Below are 21,692 nucleotides of genomic sequence, written 5' to 3'. Positions count from 1 at the left end.
AAAGGCTCATCCAAATCCAGTTAAAAATACTTTGAAACCAAATGACCCACAAGCACGGTCTGTTTTAAAATTTCGTAAGGACTGGTTCGCGCGCTGCGTAAAGGCACCCTCGCGGCTGGCGAGATGTTGCAGATCGGATTAGGCCACTTTGCGCACACCTGCCAAAACACGGGCAAACGTCAGTGAGTCAGCTGTCAAAGGCTTCCGTGGTGTTTCATTGACGGAGAAAACACGACAGGTTTATTTGGTGGTGTGCAGCTGTGGAGAAAAACTGGAACGAAAAAATTGATTTTTGCGTTATTCAACCACCCAGCAGCGTACTATTTGTGGACACGGTGCAGCAGAACGGTGAAAACCAGCGGTGAAAAGATTCGTGCGTGCAAACGGACCGCCCGATTTAGCGGAACGCAGCGTGGAAATTTCGCCAAGGTTCTAGAACAAACCGCATTGGCGTACGGTCTCGGGGGTTGTGCGAGCAAAGGAGTGCAAGTGTGTGTGACAAATAATAAAGCAAGCAGGGCTAGTGACAGACGTACTGCAGCGCGAGCCAGACATACGGTAAGCGAAAATCCTTGTGCGAAAATCACCCACTGCAGGCAGCAAATAAGTGTCTGTTTTTCTCGTGGAGAAAAAATTTGCCCGTAATCCCATTCCGTTTCTTGCCATTTTTCTCTCTCTCCAGCAAGTGAGTGTGATAAAGAAAGTAAGCCAATCAGAATGTCGTCACAACAGGAGCAACCACAGCAACAGCAGCAGCCTACTGTGCGGCACATTCCGATTTTCGTCGAAGGTCGTTCCGAACCGCTGATAAACACGGCACCCGAATCGCGACCCTCACAACCATCCCAGCACCATCCATCCGCAGCTGGGATGGAGGGCCCCAGTATGGAAATGCCAGATCGGGACGAATTCTTCAAACCCGGTAAAATTTTCGATCGGGCGCGCGATATCCCGGTACGATCGGCGTTTCCAGGTTTCTCGTTCGACTTCAAGCATGACCCGTCGCCCAGTGCCAGCAGATCCACGACGGATCCACTGAATACCAATATGCCTCGCGGAAGTTCGATTCCCAGACAAACACCTTCGCCTTCGGCCGCTCACCAACAGCATCAGCAGCAGCAGCAGCAGCCGCCGCCGCCGCCGTCGCAGTGGCAGCAGCCACAACAAAAGCCTAGCGCGGCGAACCCGCAACAGCAGCAGCAACATGGGCCCCGGGCACCGCAACCACAAACACATCCGGAACCGCAACCTCAGCCACAGCCTGCTCCTGCTGGCCAGGATCAACCGGATAGCCGTCCAAAGATACCGACCAGGGAGGATCCGATCACGAAGATCCAAAAGATCCAGAAAGATGTGCTCGCCATCTTCGATCAGGTGGAACATTTCAAGGGTGGCAAGGAGGGCAAGAAAGACAAGGCGTACATCTATCTGGACGAGATGCTGACGCAGAATCTGCTGAAGCTGGACTCGATCGATGCCGAGGATCAGCCGCAAATTAAGTCCGCACGGAAGGAAGCCATCAAAAGCATAAACACCTGCATCGCGGTGCTGGAGGCGAAAGCCGAAGCGGGAGCTAGTGGGAGCACCAATGCCAGTACCGGTTCGATCGGCAATAGCAACGCGAACAGTAACGGGTTCGACGCCACCAATGGTGGCGCGGAACAGTCCGCCTCGAATACGTCAATTCCTCACTCGTCGTCCAATTCTAGTCAACCGCAGCCCAATGAAGTTTCGAAGCAGTAGTACCACCCCCCCTCACTATCCGCCCTACCCACAGCCGGCAGTTTGTACGCTTGCTGAAAAATTGCAACGTGTGTGTGTGTGACGCAATTTATCAATTTATGTTTGGTGCTCGATCAATGATGCAAACGGTTTTTTTTTTTGTTCTAAAAGCTACTTGTGTCATGTGTGCGGTTGATACTCAAGGCAGCTCTTACTACAGTATGGACAGATATTTCTTCGATTCGTCTAAACCGTCCCGTTCGTCCAAGATCGTATGTTTATCCCTTTTTTCTCCCAAATGTTCGGAGGCGTTCCATGAGGCTTACAATAACAAAAACAGCTCCTTCTCGGATCACATCGGTTACTTTTGAGTAGGCCACGGTTGCTAAGGGATCCCCACTGGTCCATCAAAGCGATAATAGTGTAAACCGTTGGCTCTGGTGCTTCTACAAGGAGCCAGAATATCACGTTTAACAAGTATTTTAAGTGCTGCCAGTAGATGGTAGACGAAGAGCTAGAAGCCGTAACATGGTAGCATGTATTAAATGGGCACTTTAATAACGCTTAGGGACGCGCACACAGCGAGCCGGATTTGGTTTGCGCCGAAAAATCCCAGTGAACAAAATGTGAACATAGATTGGAGACATATTTATTTTTCTTATTTTTAGTTAGTAAGTAACGAGTAACAGCAACACAACAGAAAACTCGGCAGAGGCGTGAAAGATCGACGTGAGAGAGGGTAGGCTAACAACAAAAAAAAAAGCTTCAGTAATAAGAGTAGGAGCAGACACTGAGAAACGACATCGACATATAACAAATGATAACGAATATTAACCCATTTGCCACGCGGTAGCAGCAGCGGTCTCTGTGAGCTTGTGGCCAGCACACACACACACACACAGGAAACAGTTTTCAAGCCATGGTATGTAGGGACAGCAGTGCAACCATTTAACCGTAAATAACTTTGAACGATATAATTTTAATAATAAAACAAAAACTCACAAGTTTGGTTACATAGACAATAAACATTCAACAGCCACGCGGTTTGAATTCGTTTATTGTGGAAGAGGGTTATATAGTGGTAGTTGACGTCGTTGTTTCGACGAAGGACAGGGACAGAATTCCTCCAGTCGTCGTCCCCTCCGGCAGCTTTACCGTGCTAATTGTTCTTCTGTTACGCTTTCACACGTTGTGCCATCTTCCGCCAGTGAAGATATGGAATAAAGTTAATATGGTTACACACACCTATGGTTCATTTGTGCGTCTCTTTACCTCTAGGGGTTAATAATGTTTTCCGCTTAAGGCTAAAGCTTAATGGTTGTTAGGTCAAAGGCGACCCGGCAGTAGATGCGACAACGGCGCCGGTCTACACACGGCCAAGACCAGGATTCAAATCGCCGTAATGAGGACTACGGCCAGAAAAAGGAAAGGAATGGCCTAAGAGGTCGTTTGGTCATCGGAAAAGGTCTAGGATCGTGGCCTTTAGTCCTTCAACAAGTATTAATCATAACGAACATTTATCACTGTCCTACACAAGTCCTAAAACTTACGGAGACATTAGTGCGCAGGCATAAAATTAAAAAAAATGCCGAAATCATCCATCTCCGGTTTAGAAGTTTAGGTGCAAAGCATATAGAGAGCACGATTATATGTAACGATCGCATTATTGATTTATTGAGTTCAAATAAATTAAGAATCTCTCGTCCCTGAATGGGTCAAAATCAGAACATTCGAATTAGATCTGGCCGAAAGCCGAATCGATCGATCAACTGTCGATAGAAACCCTCGATAAAGCTGCAAAAAAAACGGTCACGATGGCAACACTGCCAGCTGTCACTTTGCTACGAAATGTCAAATAACGCGCTTGGATTTGTTTACCCACGAGTTGGTGCTTCGTACGCTGGTCGATTGCCTGCAAACGGAATTCTTTCTACGTTTCGGAACGTGCTTATCGTGCGAATCGTTGATCCCTTGGCCAGTTTACGCTTTGCCAAGCAAATATTCATCTTGATCGGTTTCGTACCGTAACCAAAAAACAAAACACTTACAACATGATCATCCCGGTGCGGTGTTTCACATGCGGCAAGGTGATAGGCAATAAGTGGGAAGCGTACCTCGGTTTGCTACAGGCCGAATACACCGAAGGGTAAGGGACAGTGCCGCCTAGCGTGGAATTTACATGCCGACTGACATTAATCAACAAAAATCTCTCCGCCTCTGCTAGTGATGCCCTCGATGCGCTCGGCCTGAAGCGGTACTGCTGCAGACGCATGCTGCTCGGTCACGTCGATCTAATCGAAAAGCTGCTTAACTACGCTCCGCTCGAGAAGTAAAGGAAGGAAACGAACGTCAGGGTTTAGCTGTAAGGGGTGCTACATTTTATTAGACTTTTGTGTAACTAAAAAACGGTGAATACATGTAAACGTTATTGCGTTACTCGAAACGGGTCCATACACGTGTGTTTGCTCGGTTGCATAAAACTGCAGCTTATGATTATTATCTTTTCCGCTTTCTAGAACTAACTGCACTTTTATCGGCAGCAGATTTGCGGTGCGATAGTGTTACCAGTGCATCCGATTCAGAAGACGACCGGGACATGGTGTCAAGGGTAGTGGGAAGCGTAGTTTTCGGCTGCGATTGCGACTCTGCCGATTTTGGATTTTTTGCACTGCTGACGCTGCTGGTGCTGCTACTGTTGCTCTTCTCCCTTTTCCTCGGATTGGGCGTAACTGAACGACGATCGACAGAAGAAAATCGTTCACCGAGATTGCGCTTCTTACTTTTCGGTTCCTCGCATTCGTCGTCCGGTGGTTCTACTGGAGCAGCAGCATCATCATCATCAACAGCGCTATCCGGAATGGTAACGGTAGTCACGTACTTCCGACTCCCAACGATATGGGGTATGACGGATGAGTATTGGTTTAAAAATGGGCAATGGTGGTCCGCGGTCATTTCTGCCAGACAGTAGCGGCAACACGGAACGCAACCCTTCGAACGGTGCTGATCGAATTTTTCTTTGGCTTTGAAGGAGTTATGGCACGTACTGCACAGCAACACCAACGGTGCCGGATCTTTCCGATCCGTCGACACCACCAACGGCGAAAGCGCGCTCCTGTAGAGAGGGTCTTTCAGGCAGTCCAAAACGATTGGAATCAGCTGATTTTCAACCATCTCCGGGGTAGCTTTTGTTGCTGGTTTGGATGAAGTTACTTTAGTTACTTCATTTTCTTCTGGTGCTTTTCCCAGTTCCCCTTTCATTGTAACCGGAACCTGGGCGGAAAGGGGTGGAGACGGGGTCGGGATTGAAGCTGTCGTTGCCGTTTTGGTGGTTTTCTCCTGTTCGGCAGTTGTTTCATTTTCATCCCGCTTTGATGCACTGGACTCTGCACAAGTGCCTACGAATGCAATTCCCAAAACAATTAATCGGCTAAGCACGTCGACAGCACTCGACCTGACCGCTTACCACTGAAGGCATTTATCTGCGTGAGCATCATGGTCTGGTTTATGCGGAAGGTTTTTCTTAGCATCAGCAGTTTCATTCGAAGTGTGTAGTGGTGCATTAACTGTTGGTAGCAGGGCATACACATCATGGTGGACTTGTTGTCGTTCGGGAGTATCTGGAATAAAAAGAACCACGAACGTACGTATAATATTTCGGCCAAAACGTTCTGTTTTAACGCACAGTAGCCTACCTTCAGTTCGTACACATCATGCAGTAATTTTTTAACATCTGTATTTTCCAACAGGTCGACACCAGCCGTCTCGAGTGATGCGATGCTTTCCAGGCACAAGCGGCACGGCGTATCGTCACGGCGTTGCTCTGCATCCACCATCGTTGTCGCGTCAATCATACCATCGGGTGAAGAACGTACGTTTAGAACAGGCGTACGGGCATGTTTTCACAATGCCTGCTGATCCGTTTTCCAGGCTGTTCTTTCCCGGTAAATAACTTTGAAAATAATGAAAGCGTTGGCTTTGCCGATGACAGTTTAACTGTGCCCTGGCAGGGGTGCTGAACTTCGTCCAAATCCATTTGCTTCGGCACAGTGGGTTTGCACCGGGACATCGATAAATTTTTGTTGCGAAGAAGCGAATCGTGCGTTCCGGGAACAGGTCCGGTATTTGAAATTCTATCCTGCCGTAAAAGGATCGGCGACTTTACCGCTCCGACCGATTGGTTTCGACTAGTGATGGGAATTTCTTTCGGAACCTACTAGGTTCAAATAGAATCATAAAGAAGCGCCAAAGTATTTTGTTGTCCAAGGACTCAGAGCTATTGAAGAACTTGTGGCACCGTACATTTTCCCTTGTTTGTAATTGTACCGTGCACGGTGTTTAATTCCCATTAATATAGTTGTTTAGTTGCTTTCGCTGGTTCGTTTCGTTGATTTGTAAAAATAACTGATTCCGTTATGTTCCGAAATAAAAGGAATATTCCCCATAGCTAATTTCTATAATTTGAACAATGATGAGTAAGAATTTTAGATTTTTTTTTGGGGGCAATCATAACAGTTGTTCTGCTCTACAATGCAAAGAAATTTTTAAAACCGTGTCCAATACTATTTTTATTGCACTCAGACCTCGACAGCTCTCTATCTGCCATTTCTGACATTTTTGGCTATTTTTACCTACAACTGGATTGTTGCTTCTGCGTACTCGGGGCTCGGTCTGAATGGGATTTGATCTTGGGTACTGACGGGTAAAGACCGGTGCCACTATCGCCTTTGCCACGAGACTCAGTATTTTACATTATTTTCTAGATTTAGAAGACAAAAACCAAACTAATGACAGTACCGCTAGAAATAGGAAGGAGCTACAAAAAAAATCAACCCTGCAAATTTGTCCAAAACGTCACATACTTTCAATTGAAATTGACGGACTCAGGATTGACACTAAGCCCCGCTATGAAGGACCTCTGCATGTTAAAGGTATGCCGCCGCACCTTAGCTAGACTGAGGGGCGCATAACGACCCCTATATTCCACGCGAGGCCCTCCAATAACGTAGGGCAAACCGCGTAAATGTTTGCTGGATAGACTCCACACGCACAAGGGATCGAGAAGCCATAGATCACCACACTGCGGATGCTTGCTCGATGGAACTAGTCGTATCAACTATCTGGAAGCTGGTTGCCCCTGGCGACTGCTGGTCATATCGTCTCACACTTGTAAAGTGAAGTTTTTTTTTTCAAAATTCCACCTTACCAAAGGTGGTGCTGTAAACCCAGAAAGCTCGGGATAATGGCGATGACAAACGATCGAGATCTATCTAAAGCAATTCAAGCTAACAAAACGGATGCAGCAAGCAAGCTGGAACGTGTTACATGCGTAGGGATAACAGCAGTGGCGAATTAACCTATGGGCTGATTTGGCTTATAGGGGCTTCCTTTCCGCCTAAGGTGCTTGATTCACCACTGGATAACAGTGTGGATGGGGTTTCATACAATAAATAAAGGTTATGAATGGACAAAAAAGTGTAAGTTTTAACTGTTTCTGAGGTTTAACTCCAAAATATTCAAACAAAAAGACGTTGAGTCATTCGTCTCTAAACTGGACACTTGCAGGGCAAACTATGTTCGATACATACGCTCTTTTTCCTTCGAACGGCGAAACTAAATTACTGTAAACAAAGCATTAAAACTATGCAAAACAGAGCGAGCGTTTGCACGGTTTACGACAGCACACAAACTACAAAGTGGTTGAAATGTGGTGAGAAGAGAATCCTTCCGTGCTGCTCCCGGCCAGCACACAGCACACAGACAGAGCGAGACCGAACGCCAACAAGCGTGTGTAAAGTGCCTCCCCAACACGTGCTCCGGGCAGTTTGTAGACGGGCGCCTCCATCAGTGGAAAACTTAGACCGGGACAAGGACAGCACGAACAGCTTGCCAACACACACACACAGAGAAAGAGCAATATAAGCACACAAAAAAAAAACACTCAACTCGACGAAAGCTTCGGCTTTCACCTTCTTCGGAGACGAAAGGAAAATTCGATGCCAAACGCGGTGCTGCTGCCAGTGCGCTCGGCTACTGTGCGTGTGTTCCGCCAGAAGCTGGTAGTTTCGAGGCAGGAAGAAGCCAGTTTGTTGGTGAATTGTGTGCAGTGTTTGTTGTTTAGCTTATTTGTGAGTGAATTTCGCCAGCCAGAAGCAGTTCGAATGGAAAGAAATTGTGTGGTGTACAATGCAAGAGATAAAGCATGATGCACCACCGGATGTGAGTCGTCCCATCCTCCACGGACAGGCAAACATTCGCGGAAGTTAAAAGGATCTGCCACAAACCAGCGTACGACGGAACGCAGGAACGAACAAAAGTCTTCAACCGGATGTAGCTCGCGTGTAGTAACGCAAGCCAACGATTTCCCAGTGCAAAGTGCCAGCCAGCCTACGAGGAAAAAAAAACCCCGACCCAACGGGTGGAAAAACATGGCAGAAGATTTATCGATCAATAAAAATAAGATGTAAGTGTGTACAGCACACAGGACCAGGCACACATAAATAAGTGCTCGTTTTCAGAGATAATTGCTTGTCGCCTCACTCACTCGCTCTCTCTCTCTCTCTCTCGGTGGTCCTTTCGCGTGCGGCCCCCAGTCTCTCGCTCTCTTTCGCGCTCGCGCGCGCACAAAGTCATCGTCGCCGGGAAAAAGTTCACGATGCACGCTTTCCAACCTTTTTTGTCCTTTCGCTGTCGACAGGGGAGCGATTTTTTCCGCTTCGGCGTGAGACTTTCAAAATGATGTGAAGTGCAAATAAAAAATCTCCCATTAAGCGGGAAGGATGCTTGAGGGAGAGGGGTGGATGAACGTTGGGAAAAATCAAAGATGGTTGCCACCATTGTTCCTTGATGATATGTTTTGCCCCTTTGGTTGCTTTAAATGCAACCATTTGATGGCATACGTTTTGTTTTATCCAAGCGAGCGATGAAAAAGTTGTTCCCGGTGTGCTTTGGGGGAATTTGGCGCAATGTAGCCCGCGATAGACATATTGCGCGGGACCGTTTAGATAAATTTCGTTTCTCATTTCCATGCGAGCTAAAGATTTGTGTTTTGTTTATTACAGCTTTACCCAACGGTACGGCAACAGTAATAACGATATCTGTCGGCTGTGTTTGAAAAATGAGGCCCACATGGAACCGTTGTTCTACGCGAACCTCTTTCCCAACATTTTACTTACGAAAAAGATATACGATTGCACCTCAATTCAGGTAAGTTAGTCCCGACATCCTTACGTTGCGTTTGACCAACTCCCGTGCAATTCCCTTTCGCAGATAATCTACGATCGGAACTTGCCCATGTTTGTGTGCAAACTTTGCGCCAACAAGTTGGACGAATATGTACGATTTCGGGACCGCTGCATAGCGAATGATGAATTTCTCCGCAACGCTCTGGCAGCATTCGATGCGAACGGTGGAAGCTGTTCGAGCACGATTAAGATGGAACCGGAAGACACACCACCGCCCACTTCTTCAGCTCCGCCAACGGCAAAGTTTGCCCAATGCCTTGCGGTAACACCGATGGAGCTGAACTGTGCCCTTGTTGCGGCTGCTGCTGCCGCAGCCGGTCACCAGAGCAGCAAACGCGAACCACCGGATGTGGAGGAAACCCATGGACGGTATAGCCATGGGTCGGGTGCTGCCTCTCCCGATCGATCGAGCTGCGGTGGACGGATGACGGCGGTAGATGAGCTACCGCCACGGAAGCATGCACACGATGATCCCTACCGGAGTGGCGAAGAGGAGGACGAGCTAGCTGCCGACGAGGGAACGTACGGAGAACCTAACCCCGGTGCCAATCAGTATGTGTGCGACGTGTGTTCGAAATCGTTCAAAATACGCCACCATTTGCTAGTGCATAGGCACACGCACGTGGACAATCATCCGGCACCGATCAGCGGGTTGCTAAACGGTGGTGGATCCGACTTTAACGGTGGCGTGACCGGGAGCGGCAAACAGTCGTACAATTGTCCCAAATGCGCCAAAGTGTTCGTCAACAAGGGCAATCTGCTTAACCACCTGGAGACGCACACGAACGAGAAGAGCTACGCGTGCGATATCTGCACGAAAACGTTCAAATACAATGTGCAGCTACGGTTGCATATGCGCATCCATACCGGCGAACGGCCGCACAAGTGCGAGATCTGCAATCGCGGCTTTTCGCAGCTTTCGAACCTGCGTTCCCACCGGAAAACTCACTCCAAAGTAAGTACCATCGGACCGATTTCACACCGGGCCGTGTTTGCTAATCAGGGATTCCGTTTGCGTGTCGTTCCGCTTGCAGGTCAAACCGTACAAATGCCATTTATGCCTCAAAAGCTTCACCATGCTGGATAACCTTACCGCACACAGCGCAAAGTGTCTGAAGGACAAGTTCCGCTGCACGCTCTGCTCGAAATCGTTCGCCAAGGAGGGTAACCTCCTGTCGCACCTGCAGTCCCACAGCGATGGCATCGTGGAGAAGATGTTCAAGTGTGAAATGTGCCCGAAAAGCTTCAAAAACAAGGAGGACTGGAAGCGGCACGTGCGCGTGCACACGGGCGAAAAACCGTACACGTGCGATATCTGCTCGAAAGGATTTGCCCAAAAGGCGAATCTACTCTCCCACCGCAAGACACACCTCAAGCCGAACGTGGTTTACAAATGTGAACGATGTGCGCGGACTTTTCGATCGCAGAAAGTCCTCCAAATGCACGTGCCGAAGTGTTCCGGTGCTGGCGCGAACGACGGGACCAGTGTTCCTTCCGCACCGGCCACACCGGTATCGGAATCGGTTCCGGGTTCACCGAGTCCGGGAACAGCAGCCGTAGTTACCATGTCGACTACGGCATCCGCTGCCGTGGCTTCGGCAAACAGTACGCCAACACTCTCGGAAGCACTGTCCGATCTGCTGCGGTACGAGATCGCACTGAGAGCGCCGCTGGAACTGCAGCAAATGCTGCTCGGGCATATTGATCGCAAGAAGCCACAGAATGGCACTGGCGGCAAAGCGACGGGGCGGCGCTACCGGTGTGATGTGTGCTTCAAGGGCTACTCACAGTATCCGTCACTGATCAAACATCGCAAGCTACACTTCAAGGTACCTCCACTGGTAAAGGTTCTGGCGGGTAAAGGTCGACACGATGCAGACTACGAGGACCACGGGGAACCCCTGGAAGCGGCATGCGACGAGCGGCCCGAGGGATTGGAGCGACACCCAGCAACGACACCGGAGCTGCACGATCCGATCGAGCGGCCGTACGGCTGTGATATATGCGGTAAGAACTTTAAATACAATCGTAACCTGAAGGTGCACGCCAAACTGCACATAAAAGCGAACCGTTTTAAGTGTGACAAGTGTACCACCACCTTTGCACAGGTGGAAGATTTGAAGCGGCATCTGCCCACCCACCCGACCGATGCCGGCAGGAGCTTCAGCTGCGAGTACTGCTCGAACCGGTTCCGCTCGAACGAGGACCTGAAGCGGCACCGGCGATCGCACACCGGCGAGCGACCCTTCCGATGCCCGCACTGCCCGAAAGCGTTTACCCAGCAGTCGAACCTGCGGGCCCACACGAGGATCCACGAGCGCTAGGCGGCGTGCCGCAGCAGGTGCCAACGGATGCTGGGAGCAGAGCGATGCTGCAACCCGTGACGGTGGCTGAACCGCCGGCATGCGTCACATAACGGTTTGATGCTCCCCGTAGGGAATTAGGATCATGTTTGGCTGCCGGAAGTGGCACGTAGGAGTATTACGTATTGAGTTTCGTTTCTATTTTCAAACGATACAGTTAACCCATTGTTTTCTTTCCTATTGGATTGTGTGTTGTGTTGATGAATGTGTTTTTTGCCGGAACATGTGCAATTGTGATTATTATAGCCAGTAGTAGAAGGAATAAATGTTGTTTCGTGTATCTTGCTGGTGTACTCAAACCAGCGATGTGAACCATCTGAGGGCAATATTTTGAAGGATTCTTTGAAGGATCGTATCTTTGGCTCCCGATGGGATGGCTCATGGGTTCGACGGGGTTTTCGCTATATCAAAGGTGTATGAGAACATCCGCAAATGGCACATATCAAGAGATTCATCCACGGTGCTCATGAAGATAAAAATTGTATAACGATGATTATACACTTCCTCAAAATGAAGCCCTTTGAGCCCGTTTAACCCGAACGTGGCATACAGACAAATGTAAGCATCAACGTTCGAGGTTCCATGTTTGGTGCAACCAGTCGTCTCACCTATACGACCCGAAAGCGATAGATTTGCTGTTCAATAAGATTAAATGTGTGTTTTCGTGACGCCATCAACTAGTAAAAGTACTCTTCGGCCGCACACTAATGAATAATATTGTTTAAAGTATGCAGGACTTACCGTACACACGATTTTCCGTCGATTTCGTAAAATGGGCAGCAAACTCACAACAGACACTCGTACTGCGCGGTTTTCAACCTTACATCACTCAACTCGGTGTTAAAAACCTAGCGCTCCGCACTGCAATGAAAAGAGCTGTCAACGGTGACAGCACAAATAGATACACAAAGCAAAATACGCACGAAAAATCGCTATGAAAAAGTGAACTGCACTGGTGCACAATTTTCCGAATAGTTTAATGTTATAGAGCACCAAAATAAGCATAGGTTACCACCGATGGCCAGCTCCGTGCAGTTTTTACAATTTAAACGACTGTTGGCAACACCCGCCGCTGGCTGCTAGAAGCAATCGCTAGCGGGAAGAAACAAAACACGAAGAAGAACAAGAAGCAGTGCACAAAAATAATGATCGTCGAGGAAGGGCTAGCGCAACAGGGCCCCAAACTGTGGTAAACAAGAAGAGCGAGTGTAAGCCAGCCAGAGGGTGTTTTGTGTGACTTTGCCACTGGAGAAGGAAGCTGCATCGGAAGTGGCCGCATCGTTCCGCGCGTACCGATTTCGACGATGAGTGTTGAAAATCGGCACATAAAAGAGGAAACCAGCAAGTGAGTATTTGGTAAAGGTGTCTCGAAAAAAGTGCATGTGTAAGGGGTGCAAGGCTCAAGGATTTTCGTAACTGCAGCGAAAACAGTGACTTGTGGCAGGAACGTTCCGCAGTTTATGTGTGATTTGAGAAACCTGTGCTGCTAGAAGCAATCCGCACAAGTGTTTCGATCTGCCGTATCGATTGTCGTAGTGCGTTGGCGTAATAGGCCAAAGGCAAGAGAAAGGACAATCTATGTAAACCTGTGCAAAAAAAAACGGCAATGGCGTAAAAGGAGACCGAAACTACGCATAAAGGTGAAAGAAGCAGAAAGAAACACGGGCGAGGATAGTGAATGGGTTGAAAAAGGCTATACGCGAAGAAACACAACCGCAGCATCCTCTCGCATGAATGCGGCCCTAAAGGAGCGATGATGATGTTGGGAGAGAATGCATCGAAGTAGGCTGAATTGGTAGTGCTACCACAGCCGCTGCTCATGGTGATCGCGATGATGAGGATGACGGTGTTTGCGAGGAGCAATCCGTAAAAGAAAACACAACACGACCAGCAGCCCGCACACACAAACGAAGCGAATGTTCGCGGTCTTTTTTCGCGGATTCCGAAGCGCGAAGAGGACAAATTGATCGGGGCTGAGGCGAGAAAGAGCAAACGAAATCACTGTACGACGCGATTGTGTCCTACAAACCGAGCCACCCCCCACCCATCGATACTCGCATACATACACATGGACACACTCTCTTTCCACCCGTTACCACGTTTGTTGCGTTGCATTTCGCTTCCTTGCATAAAATGCAAAAAGGGCAACCCGTGAGTGGTGTGCATCGTCGTCGTCGTCGTCGTCGTAGGGCGAACATAAAGTACGATACGCGTGCTGGTGTGTGAAGCGCACAATTTGTTACCTACCGTGGTGTGTGTATTCACTGCTTCTGCTGCTACACGTACTCCTCGCAAATCCCCGCGCTCGTAGCACGAGCATCGCGCGAAAGGGCCCACCAAAAGGGACGATCGGCGAAGCGAAAGAAAGCGAGAAGAAACTGGTTTTCTTTCGCGCTGTATCGCCAGCCCCCGTGCCTTTCATTATTATTGACTATCCCCACAAAAAGCGGACAGCGCGCAGATTGCAGTGTGTTGGGGCAGCAGCGCACAAATGCTTTGCGTGTGTGTTCGAGATATCTTGTGCACGACGCTCAGAAGATCGCCGCAAACCGGATCATACTAAGCCGTGCGCGCTCTGCTTAGAGATGTGGAGGGATGCAGTATTTTGCATCACAGCAAGCCACCCGTTTCACACGAAGATGAAATGCAAGCGTGTGGTACCTTTAGCTGTTTTTTAGGACCTAGCTTTACATCCAATTCTCCGACTGCTTCGCTATTCTTACAGTGAACACCACCGTGGTGCTGGTGACGGTTGCGTTGTTGTTGATGGTGGTGGTGGTGCACGGGAGATCGGAGCCGGGGAAGGCGAAACGGGTGAGGATGAGCGAGAGTGCCAGCAGCAACGTGACACGAGAACGATCTACAGTCTCAACATGAACGTGTGCCGGTTATGTCTGTCGGAAGGACACGGTCACCTGCAGCCGGTGTTTTACGCGCAGGACTCGCCGGACGAGATTCTGCAGCAGAAAATATTTGAGCTAACGACGGTGGAGGTAAGATGGGAAGGAAGCAAGGCTGTACGCATACTAAAAACCCGCTCCCTTTGCAGATAACATTCGCGTTCGACTTTCCGACCAGCGTGTGTATGGAGTGTCTCGCCAAGCTGGATGATTTTTCGCTCTTCCGTCGGCAGTGCATCGATAACAATGAAATACTGAAGCTCAAGTACTACGAGCTGAAGGCGGAAGCGGATGCGGAAGACTACTGTCCGAAACAGGAGTGTAAGGACAGCGAAGAAGGCCTTCATCATCTGCCGAATGTGAAGAAAGAGGAGCAATTTATGCAAATCGAAAGAGCGTCCGTCATAGACGAACAGCGGAATGGCGCCATGGTGGCGGATGATGCGCTGGACGACGATCAGGTGCCGTACGTGGAGGACGCTGCGGGAAATGAGATCATCATCGGTGACGGGCAGGAAGAGTACGGTGTACCGGAACAGCAGCAACCTGTAGCCGGTACGAAAATACAGTACGTGTCGGAGGATGGCACAATGACGGAATACATAACGTCCGGGGCGATCGTGCGTCGAGACGTTGGCTCGGACCTGGAGGAAGCGAATGGCGAGGTGGGGCAGGAGATCTATTACACGGTCGGCACGGACACGTACGCCATCCCGACCGGTGCGTCCGAGGCCGGCAGCTATGTGCCGCAAGGTTTCTCCGACCAGACCGAGATCGAGTGCACCACCATCGAGGATCATCTGCCGGAGGAGTACGTGGAGGAGATACCGGCCGTGGCTCCGACGGTCCCCACAAACACTCAGATTGTGCTGGCCGGATCACGCGGCCGGCACGATCGGCCGTTTGTGTGCAAGCACTGCAAGACCAGCTTTAAGTACGAGCACAACTACGACCGGCACATGAAGAATCACGCGAAGGTGCTGTACCGCTGTACCAAGTGCTCGAAAACGTTCGTCAAGCTGCGCAAATGTCAGCAACACTTCAACAAAGCACACTCCTCGCAACGATACGAATGTGACATCTGCTACCGCACGTACAGCCTGCCGACGCGGTTGGAAAATCACGTCATTGAGATGCACTCCGTAAATGGTGTTTACCGGTGCGATCGGTGCCAGGGTGAAATGTTCAGCTCGTACCTAGATTTTAAAGCGCACCGGATGCGTTACCACCCCCGCACCGACGATGGCACGGCCGGAAGCGGTCCCACTGGCGGTGGCACGGAACCGGCACCGACCATTATCAGACAAACGTCGTTCGGTGACGTGGTGCACATGGAGCACGTACTGTCCTCCAACAGTGCGTACTCCTCGCCAGACAGCCCAACGCCCAGCACGGATTCGGAGGATCAGCAGGCAACGAAAGAAGCGCCAATCGCCCGTGGAAAGCGTCAGCCGGCTGGCAGTGGAGTAATGGTTTCGAGGGCGCGAACGCGCACCAACGGCCACAACAATCGCACAGCAAAAGGACAGAAACCACCGTCGCACACCGTCGCAACGAGCCCGCTGCAGCAACAACCGCCACAGCAGGAAGTGATCCTGATCGATGACGATGAGCAGCAGCAGCAGCAACAAGGTGGACCACCGCTCACGAACGGAACCGGTGCACCGACCGTGCATCGGGAGTTGCTGCAGCAGATCGAGGAAAGCGAAGCGAACTCGGTCGGTCCGAAGATGTACACCTGCGACAGTTGCCCGAAAACGTTCGTGCATCTAAACAATCTGAAAGCGCACATCTACGCCGAGCACGACAATGACAAACCGTTCAAATGCAAGCTCTGCCCAATATCCTTCAAGACGAAGGAGATTCTCGTGATGCACATGGTAAGAAGCGAAATCGAAACCGACCCCGTACTAGCGGAATATCCATCTGTAGAATGATTAATTTGGATCGTTTTTTCTGTTTTGTTTTAGCTTCTCCATGCGCAGAATAATAGTGCCACCTAAACCACAATGCAGTGATTGTGGAGCACACAACCCCTATACACACACACACACCCGCCATTACAAACGATTATTATGTGCCAAAATTTGCTTCCTCTGCTCCTGTATCCTGTTTGTCGTGTCGTTTTAAGTTGCGCCAAGGAGAAGGCAGCAGGCAGTGCCGGGTGCCCACATTCATCCATATTGGAGTGTAGAGTATGTTAAGCGAGATTTCAGTTCCGCGCGGTCGTCGGGGTGCCCGTGACCCGTGCATCCCGCTCCGGGGGATGGGGGGGGGGATGTATTTTTATTAAGGCCAGGCTACATGATGCGAGATGCCAAAAAGATTTCGCCAAAAAGGGGGGGGGGGATTTGCAAAATTTTTCCGTCAAAATCATCTCGGTTCATCTACCCGCGTTGTTTAGAGCACTTCATGCTATCTCTCTCTCTCTCTTCAACCGAAAACTACCATGGCAACGCATGGAAAGTGACAGAGAGGGCTAGAGAGAAGCGAAATCTTTCCGAAATTTCAGCTCGAGGAGGCGAAATCTTTTTGATGGATAGATTTCGCATAACCCCCCCCTTTTTAGCGAAATCTGTTTTGGCATCTCGCATCATGTAGCCTGGCTTTTACTGTACGGTGCTTTTGTTACGGTAGCGTGTAAGAGTGCTTCCTGTTGCAATATGGGGCGAGGGCGCTGTACTTTCAAGCCCCCCCCCCCCTCTCCCGAAACGATACGGTACTTTTTCCTTCCTTGTTTTATAGTGAAAAGCCGCCCGTTCGGTTTAGGTTTAGTATCATCACAGTGTGGCCTTTCCGGGTGCTATTCATTTTAACCTGCCAGCTTTCTTTGTGGTCTTCCTTTTGCACGGTTGTAGTTTAAAATTCTAATTTCCTTTTAAGCAAAGGAACCGTTATAATTGGTGCTTGAGTGATTTCAGTCTATTTGTAAAAATGCAAACAATCTCGCTTAGTGTGTAAGCGTCCGTTCCTCGTGCTGAAAGTTTTATGTTTAGAACGGCAATTCGTTTTTCCGTTTTTGTTTTGTCGTGACTAGGTAGGAAAGGTATAATATAGGCTCGTTGTACGCACACAATGAAAGGGTAAAGCAGGAAGCCACACATATACTTTAGTAGGATAATAATTTATAGGATTATATGTTTTGTTTTAGTTTCATTTTTATTATTTTAATTTCGATCGAGAACCAGGGACAAAGCAATACGGACACAAAAATGCAATAGACGGTAGCTATTCAGCTGCTTCACTCGCAATTTAACGGACCCGCAAACCCGTTGGCCAAAAGTCACACAACACTTCTTATAGAGTAGCGTTTGCCACTCGACTCTAAGTTTTGTAGAAACATGTGCAACGAACCCCCTCACCCAAACTAGCATGTATTGTACACTTGTTGATTTTATTTTTACACCACTGTCGACGATCCTTCGTATTAGTTTATTCTTCGTACGCGTCGTTTGCTATTGTTTCTATTATTATGTTGTTAAAGCGCGCAAATTCTTTTAAAACGTAAGATTATCGCATTAAGCGCGCTGCGGGAACACGGCCACGTTCAGATGGCCCTGGGCAAAGCGTGCAAGGGAACAAAATGCCATAAAAAAAACATGTGCGCGGATTAAGTTAGCCCTAGTGAAGCCGATACACACGGACCCGGTTGCCCGGAGCTGTACGGGAAGGAATCGTTAGTTTCAAACCAATAAAATTGGAATCGAAACACGGGAAAGATTCAGGTGAGTGAAGCAATTACTCTGACAAAAACACATCGGTAGCTGGAGTGGAGCTGTTCTATTTAGTTGATACGGGCCGATGGAAAACGCGACGGGGCCGGACACAGATTTCTATAGAGCTATAGATACCGTAGGCTGTAGATGTATTGTTAAACTACAAACACGAATCAAGTGCAAATCGGGCGCGCATGCATCCAAAGGATGCAAATGGGGCTGAAGAAGAGTTGATACCGCTTTTAACGATCCCCCTGCTGCTGCTGTTAGATAGATTTCAAACAAACATACAAAAATCCTGCCTCGAAACCAGGATCAAGGGCCCGTTTCTTGGACAGAGAAAAAAAAAAGCTTACAAGGCCACCGTCACAAATACACCCGCAAGGTGTATCGTTGCAATAAATGGATAGTGAAAATGTCATTGGGAAGCAATCGATTGCTCAATCCGTATCTTGGCCCGGGTCATCCTGTTCTTCCTGGTGAAATTCTTTCACGGCCGATATTTTAAGCACCTCGTGCGCACCACCGCCACCACCACCCTCTCCATCAGCACCGGAGCCATCCTCGTCGTTGTCCTCGGCCGCCTTCGATTGCTTGTTTTTACGTTCGTCCTTTTCTTTTTTCGTGCCACCCGCGGAGGAGGCCGTCTCCAGTCCGGCTGACCAAGTTCCACGAGGTATGTCGGAGTAGGCGGCCGGATCCATCGGGTCTAGTGGGGCGGACTTTGGTGGTCCACGTGGCGGGCGACGGTCACGATGGTGATATTCGCGGTCCCGGTCGCGATCCCGATCACGGTTTCGATCGCGCTCACCGAATCGATTGCTGTCGGTTAGAAGGAAAGAAGTTGTGTGTGGGTTGGGCGGTTAGCGAACCTGTGCTGTTGTTGGTTGAGATTTTTCTCCGGTGTTACTTACTCGTCACCTCTTGCTGCCGGACTACGATCGCGATCCCGCCGTTCCCGATCACGCCGGTCACGATTACGATCCGAGCGATACTCACGATCCCGCTCACTCTCGGATATTGCCGTATCGCCGATGGCTTCATTCCCGGACGAGAATGTGCGCGGTCGCTTCTCATTCGCATCCCTACTGCCCGGCGTTTTAAGCGGACGCTTCGGAGGATTCACAATGGGTGGTTTTAGATTTTCTCCACCCGGGCCCGTCCCCGCTGCGCTGCTGGCCATCGGTGGAGCTGTATTGGCTGGTCCTATGAGCGGTTTCGCGGGTGGTATGATGGCGGCCGGTGGATAGCTTTCCACAACGACCGTTGGCGGAGCGGCTTCACTGGCCGCTTCCTTCTGTTTCTGCTCCTCCATCAACTCGCGGCGCAGCAGTTTGGCGCTTTTGGTAAGCTTGGCGTCCGGGTGGGTCGGTGGCAACCACGATACCACACGCGTATCCTTGTTGTAGAAATAGAACGCTTTGCACCCGATGTCGTACTCTTTGCGCCAATTCTTCGGCAGCGGATAGCGTTCGAGCAGTCGCTTGACGCGTTTCTCGTACTCCTTCTCGATGTCGAACTCTATCTCGCCGTACCGCTTGACGCAGTACATCGTGCAGAGGTGATAGACGTTGTACTTGTTCTGGCATCCGTCCACCGACTGGTAGCCGTACCGTTTGGTCATCTTCTGCTTCATCTTTTCCGTCCATCCCAGCGCAGGATTGGCCTTCTTTTTGGCCGCATACTCGAACGTGTCCGGGTTCACCTGGTCGTACTCGTCGTAATCTTCGGCAATGATTTCCTCGTTGACGGCTTCCGGCTCACGCCGATCCTCGTCTGCATCGTCACGATCCGAGTCTTGGTCCGAATCTCGGTCGGTCGAGTAGTTGTTGTCGGATTCTCGTTCGCGATCCCGGTCAGAATCAGCACCGTCGACGGTGGATGGTCCTTTCGCTGGGTGAGCTTCATTCGTTCCGGATGCAGTTTGCTTACCGCTACCTTCCGGTATGATTCCACGTTTGGCCAGGCGCTTCAGAAGCGCCTCGGGTAGTGTCATGATTATGAAAATTTGATATTAACCGATGAAATACGTTTGGAAACTGCTCGCACGGTCCGCACAAAACTCACACACCCGGTAGCAAAAGTTGTTTGTTTACATTTGGGTCCCGTTTTGACAGTTCAAAACAAGCCAGGGTTGTAGTCAACAGGGAGACATGTGCGGCATCACCATATGAACTGTGGTACGAAGCTAATCGTCCTGGATTCGGGCATCAGGCCGAAAAGGATGTGGAAATCTCGTTCTATTTTCGTAAACAATGCGTTCGTTTACAAAATGAAAAACAAAAACATTTATTTATTGCTTACGTACATTTGGTGACATGTATTTATCGGTATTCATTTATGTAAACATAAAGGACACAGCTTCCTTGAAGCTGAACTTAGGCAAGTAGTTCAGCGCCACTTACATTAATGTAAAAATTTCACTTACACATAAAACGGTGCTTAATCCTGTGATAACTTATCGTTAAGTTGATTAGCTTAGTGGGCACCAGCAGCAGGCGTGCGCATTAGTGCGAATTCGAATGAAGATTCATAGAATGAATCGTTACCCATTCCTAAGCTGCTTCAGACGCTTGTTTGTTGTAGCTTTACCGCTAGCTGTTGAAATTCTATCTAACATCTCTCCTAGACATCGTGTCGTGTTATAGAGTACTGCAACAAAATGTAGCTTCGTAGCAAAATGACTCAAACGTTGAGAATTCGACCATTGCCTGTTCCGTGATTAAAAAGGTCCAGCGGTAGGGTGCCCATAAGAATCGTACGATGCGTGTGGTCCCATGAAACTGGGCAAGTTATTATAAGAATCAGCGTGATTGTAGTCCATTCCATCAACATGGCAGGGGTGAAAAAGGATTTCGTTGAAAAGTGTTTGCACTAACGAGTTAAAGTCCGCGGTGCTAGCTAGCACCCATGCGAGGTACGAGCACGGTCCGCTTCTAAATGTAGTACAACCGCACAACCGATTTGCTGATTAGTGTTTCGCCATCGTAAAAGCATGTTTCGATGGTCACGTTTCCGTTCAGTACTTTAGCCGGCATCATCTGCGACTCTGGTGCGGCCTCTATGGTCGATTGCCAGGTGTTGGTGGTGTTCGGGCTGACCCATCCCATCTCGAAAAACCATTCCTCCATAATACGCCCCTTGAAGAGTACCTTCGATCCGCGGGAATATAAACAAAACGGATGCACACGAAAGAGCAATTAATTAATCGATAATTACACTTAAATGACTACCACCCCACCCTCAGTGCTACTTTATAGGTTACACACCGTACCTTCTGATCGAGCCGAAAGTTTTCCATCGCTTCGATGGTGCTGAAGTTGATTTCCCGTGAGACGGCACGCAAGCTGAGTATCTTTACCGGCACCTTTGCTTCGTGTTCGACGTCGGGACAGGAGAAATCCTTGTTCTCCTGCCAGATAATCTTACCCGTATCCGCATCCCGCAGTATCATCCAGTTGCTGTCCAGGAAGTCATACAGAGCGGTAAGATGAGAGCGGATGATGCGACCAATTAGCAAGAGACTCACATTTGAAACCCGTTCAGAATTTTCTCCCCTTTACTGAGATCGTCCGTTCCCATTTCGATGGTATTTCCGAGGGGGAAAGCAAATACCGTGCTAGCCTTATTTCGTTCCGATGTGCGATGCGGTAAACAAATAACTGGCCTACAGCAATGATTGTAATGACAGCTCCCGGTTTGACAGTTCGCCCTTTGTTTTGCTCGGCCTCTGCGCCGACAGCAAGTGTT

At 49.3% G+C, this 21,692-nt stretch overlaps 7 protein-coding genes across 7 annotated transcripts; 4 read left to right on the top strand and 3 right to left on the bottom strand.

Moving 5' to 3' along the window:
• Positions 1–173: 173 nt before the first annotated feature.
• Positions 174–2,970, top strand: LOC118505992 (BAG domain-containing protein Samui). The gene is made up of 2 exons (XM_036042565.1): positions 174–558; positions 683–2,970. The coding sequence occupies exon 2, from the start codon at positions 718–720 to the stop codon at positions 1,741–1,743; it is 1,026 nt and encodes a 341-aa protein (XP_035898458.1). The 5' UTR covers positions 174–558; positions 683–717; the 3' UTR covers positions 1,744–2,970.
• Positions 2,971–3,562: 592 nt separating this feature from the next.
• On the top strand, positions 3,563–4,169 carry LOC118505995 (DNA-directed RNA polymerases I, II, and III subunit RPABC5). The gene is made up of 2 exons (XM_036042573.1): positions 3,563–3,868; positions 3,947–4,169. The coding sequence occupies exons 1-2, from the start codon at positions 3,774–3,776 to the stop codon at positions 4,053–4,055; spliced, it is 204 nt and encodes a 67-aa protein (XP_035898466.1). The 5' UTR covers positions 3,563–3,773; the 3' UTR covers positions 4,056–4,169.
• LOC118505991 lies at positions 4,078–5,586 on the bottom strand. Its single transcript, XM_036042564.1, has 3 exons — positions 5,415–5,586; positions 5,186–5,339; positions 4,078–5,117 (listed from the first exon to the last, which is right to left on the bottom strand). The coding sequence occupies exons 1-3, from the start codon at positions 5,571–5,573 to the stop codon at positions 4,219–4,221; spliced, it is 1,212 nt and encodes a 403-aa protein (XP_035898457.1). The 5' UTR covers positions 5,574–5,586; the 3' UTR covers positions 4,078–4,218.
• A 1,679-nt stretch (positions 5,587–7,265) lies between these two features.
• Positions 7,266–11,641, top strand: LOC118505984 (zinc finger protein 62 homolog). Its single transcript, XM_036042546.1, has 5 exons — positions 7,266–8,182; positions 8,781–8,925; positions 8,989–9,918; positions 9,998–10,970; positions 11,072–11,641. Exons 1-5 carry the CDS (start codon positions 8,148–8,150, stop codon positions 11,377–11,379), a joined length of 2,391 nt encoding a protein of 796 aa, XP_035898439.1. The 5' UTR covers positions 7,266–8,147; the 3' UTR covers positions 11,380–11,641.
• Positions 11,642–12,204: 563 nt separating this feature from the next.
• LOC118505985 (zinc finger protein 236-like) lies at positions 12,205–16,547 on the top strand. The gene is made up of 4 exons (XM_036042547.1): positions 12,205–12,671; positions 14,052–14,319; positions 14,376–16,106; positions 16,197–16,547. The coding sequence occupies exons 1-4, from the start codon at positions 12,631–12,633 to the stop codon at positions 16,227–16,229; spliced, it is 2,073 nt and encodes a 690-aa protein (XP_035898440.1). The 5' UTR covers positions 12,205–12,630; the 3' UTR covers positions 16,230–16,547.
• An 819-nt stretch (positions 16,548–17,366) lies between these two features.
• Positions 17,367–20,044, bottom strand: LOC118505983 (uncharacterized protein DDB_G0284459). Its single transcript, XM_036042545.1, has 2 exons — positions 18,857–20,044; positions 17,367–18,764 (listed from the first exon to the last, which is right to left on the bottom strand). The coding sequence occupies exons 1-2, from the start codon at positions 19,936–19,938 to the stop codon at positions 18,383–18,385; spliced, it is 1,464 nt and encodes a 487-aa protein (XP_035898438.1). The 5' UTR covers positions 19,939–20,044; the 3' UTR covers positions 17,367–18,382.
• Positions 20,045–20,230: 186 nt separating this feature from the next.
• On the bottom strand, positions 20,231–21,632 carry LOC118505982 (probable cGMP 3',5'-cyclic phosphodiesterase subunit delta). Its single transcript, XM_036042543.1, has 3 exons — positions 21,472–21,632; positions 21,217–21,403; positions 20,231–21,094 (listed from the first exon to the last, which is right to left on the bottom strand). The coding sequence occupies exons 1-3, from the start codon at positions 21,522–21,524 to the stop codon at positions 20,879–20,881; spliced, it is 456 nt and encodes a 151-aa protein (XP_035898436.1). The 5' UTR covers positions 21,525–21,632; the 3' UTR covers positions 20,231–20,878.
• Between the last annotated feature and the right edge of the window lie 60 nt (positions 21,633–21,692).

Source organism: Anopheles stephensi, chromosome 2 (assembly GCF_013141755.1).
Source record: "Anopheles stephensi strain Indian chromosome 2, UCI_ANSTEP_V1.0, whole genome shotgun sequence".
NCBI lineage: Eukaryota > Metazoa > Arthropoda > Insecta > Diptera > Culicidae > Anopheles > Anopheles stephensi.
The sequence above is the reverse complement of the archived record's forward strand: the minus strand, read 5'-3'. Positions and strand labels throughout refer to the sequence as shown.

Excerpts from the sequence above, each read along its gene's own strand:
- LOC118505985 (XM_036042547.1), top strand. The coding sequence starts at position 12,631 with ATGAGTGTTGAAAATCGGCACATAAAAGAGGAAACCAGCAA. Across the intron at positions 12,672-14,051 it reads ATAAAAGAGGAAACCAGCAA|TGAACACCACCGTGGTGCTG; the intron begins GTGAGTATTTGG and ends CTATTCTTACAG. Across the intron at positions 14,320-14,375 it reads TTGAGCTAACGACGGTGGAG|ATAACATTCGCGTTCGACTT; the intron begins GTAAGATGGGAA and ends CTCCCTTTGCAG.
- LOC118505982 (XM_036042543.1), bottom strand. The coding sequence starts at position 21,524 with ATGGGAACGGACGATCTCAGTAAAGGGGAGAAAATTCTGAACGGGTTT. Across the intron at positions 21,404-21,471 it reads ATTCTGAACGGGTTTCAAAT|CAACTGGATGATACTGCGGG; the intron begins GTGAGTCTCTTG and ends CTTCCTGGACAG. Across the intron at positions 21,095-21,216 it reads ACTTTCGGCTCGATCAGAAG|GTACTCTTCAAGGGGCGTAT; the intron begins GTACGGTGTGTA and ends CGCGGATCGAAG.
- LOC118505983 (XM_036042545.1), bottom strand. The coding sequence starts at position 19,938 with ATGACACTACCCGAGGCGCTTCTGAAGCGCCTGGCCAAACGTGGAATC. Across the intron at positions 18,765-18,856 it reads CCGGCAGCAAGAGGTGACGA|CAATCGATTCGGTGAGCGCG; the intron begins GTAAGTAACACC and ends TCTAACCGACAG.
- LOC118505992 (XM_036042565.1), top strand. The coding sequence starts at position 718 with ATGTCGTCACAACAGGAGCAACCACAGCAACAGCAGCAGCCTACTGTG.
- LOC118505984 (XM_036042546.1), top strand. The coding sequence starts at position 8,148 with ATGGCAGAAGATTTATCGATCAATAAAAATAAGAT. Across the intron at positions 8,183-8,780 it reads TCGATCAATAAAAATAAGAT|CTTTACCCAACGGTACGGCA; the intron begins GTAAGTGTGTAC and ends TGTTTATTACAG. Across the intron at positions 10,971-11,071 it reads GTACGGCTGTGATATATGCG|GTGGAAGATTTGAAGCGGCA; the intron begins GTAAGAACTTTA and ends ACCTTTGCACAG.
- LOC118505991 (XM_036042564.1), bottom strand. The coding sequence starts at position 5,573 with ATGATTGACGCGACAACGATGGTGGATGCAGAGCAACGCCGTGACGAT. Across the intron at positions 5,340-5,414 it reads ATGATGTGTACGAACTGAAG|ATACTCCCGAACGACAACAA; the intron begins GTAGGCTACTGT and ends TTTTTATTCCAG. Across the intron at positions 5,118-5,185 it reads GCAGATAAATGCCTTCAGTG|GCACTTGTGCAGAGTCCAGT; the intron begins GTAAGCGGTCAG and ends TTGCATTCGTAG.
- LOC118505995 (XM_036042573.1), top strand. The coding sequence starts at position 3,774 with ATGATCATCCCGGTGCGGTGTTTCACATGCGGCAAGGTGATAGGCAAT. Across the intron at positions 3,869-3,946 it reads CAGGCCGAATACACCGAAGG|TGATGCCCTCGATGCGCTCG; the intron begins GTAAGGGACAGT and ends CGCCTCTGCTAG.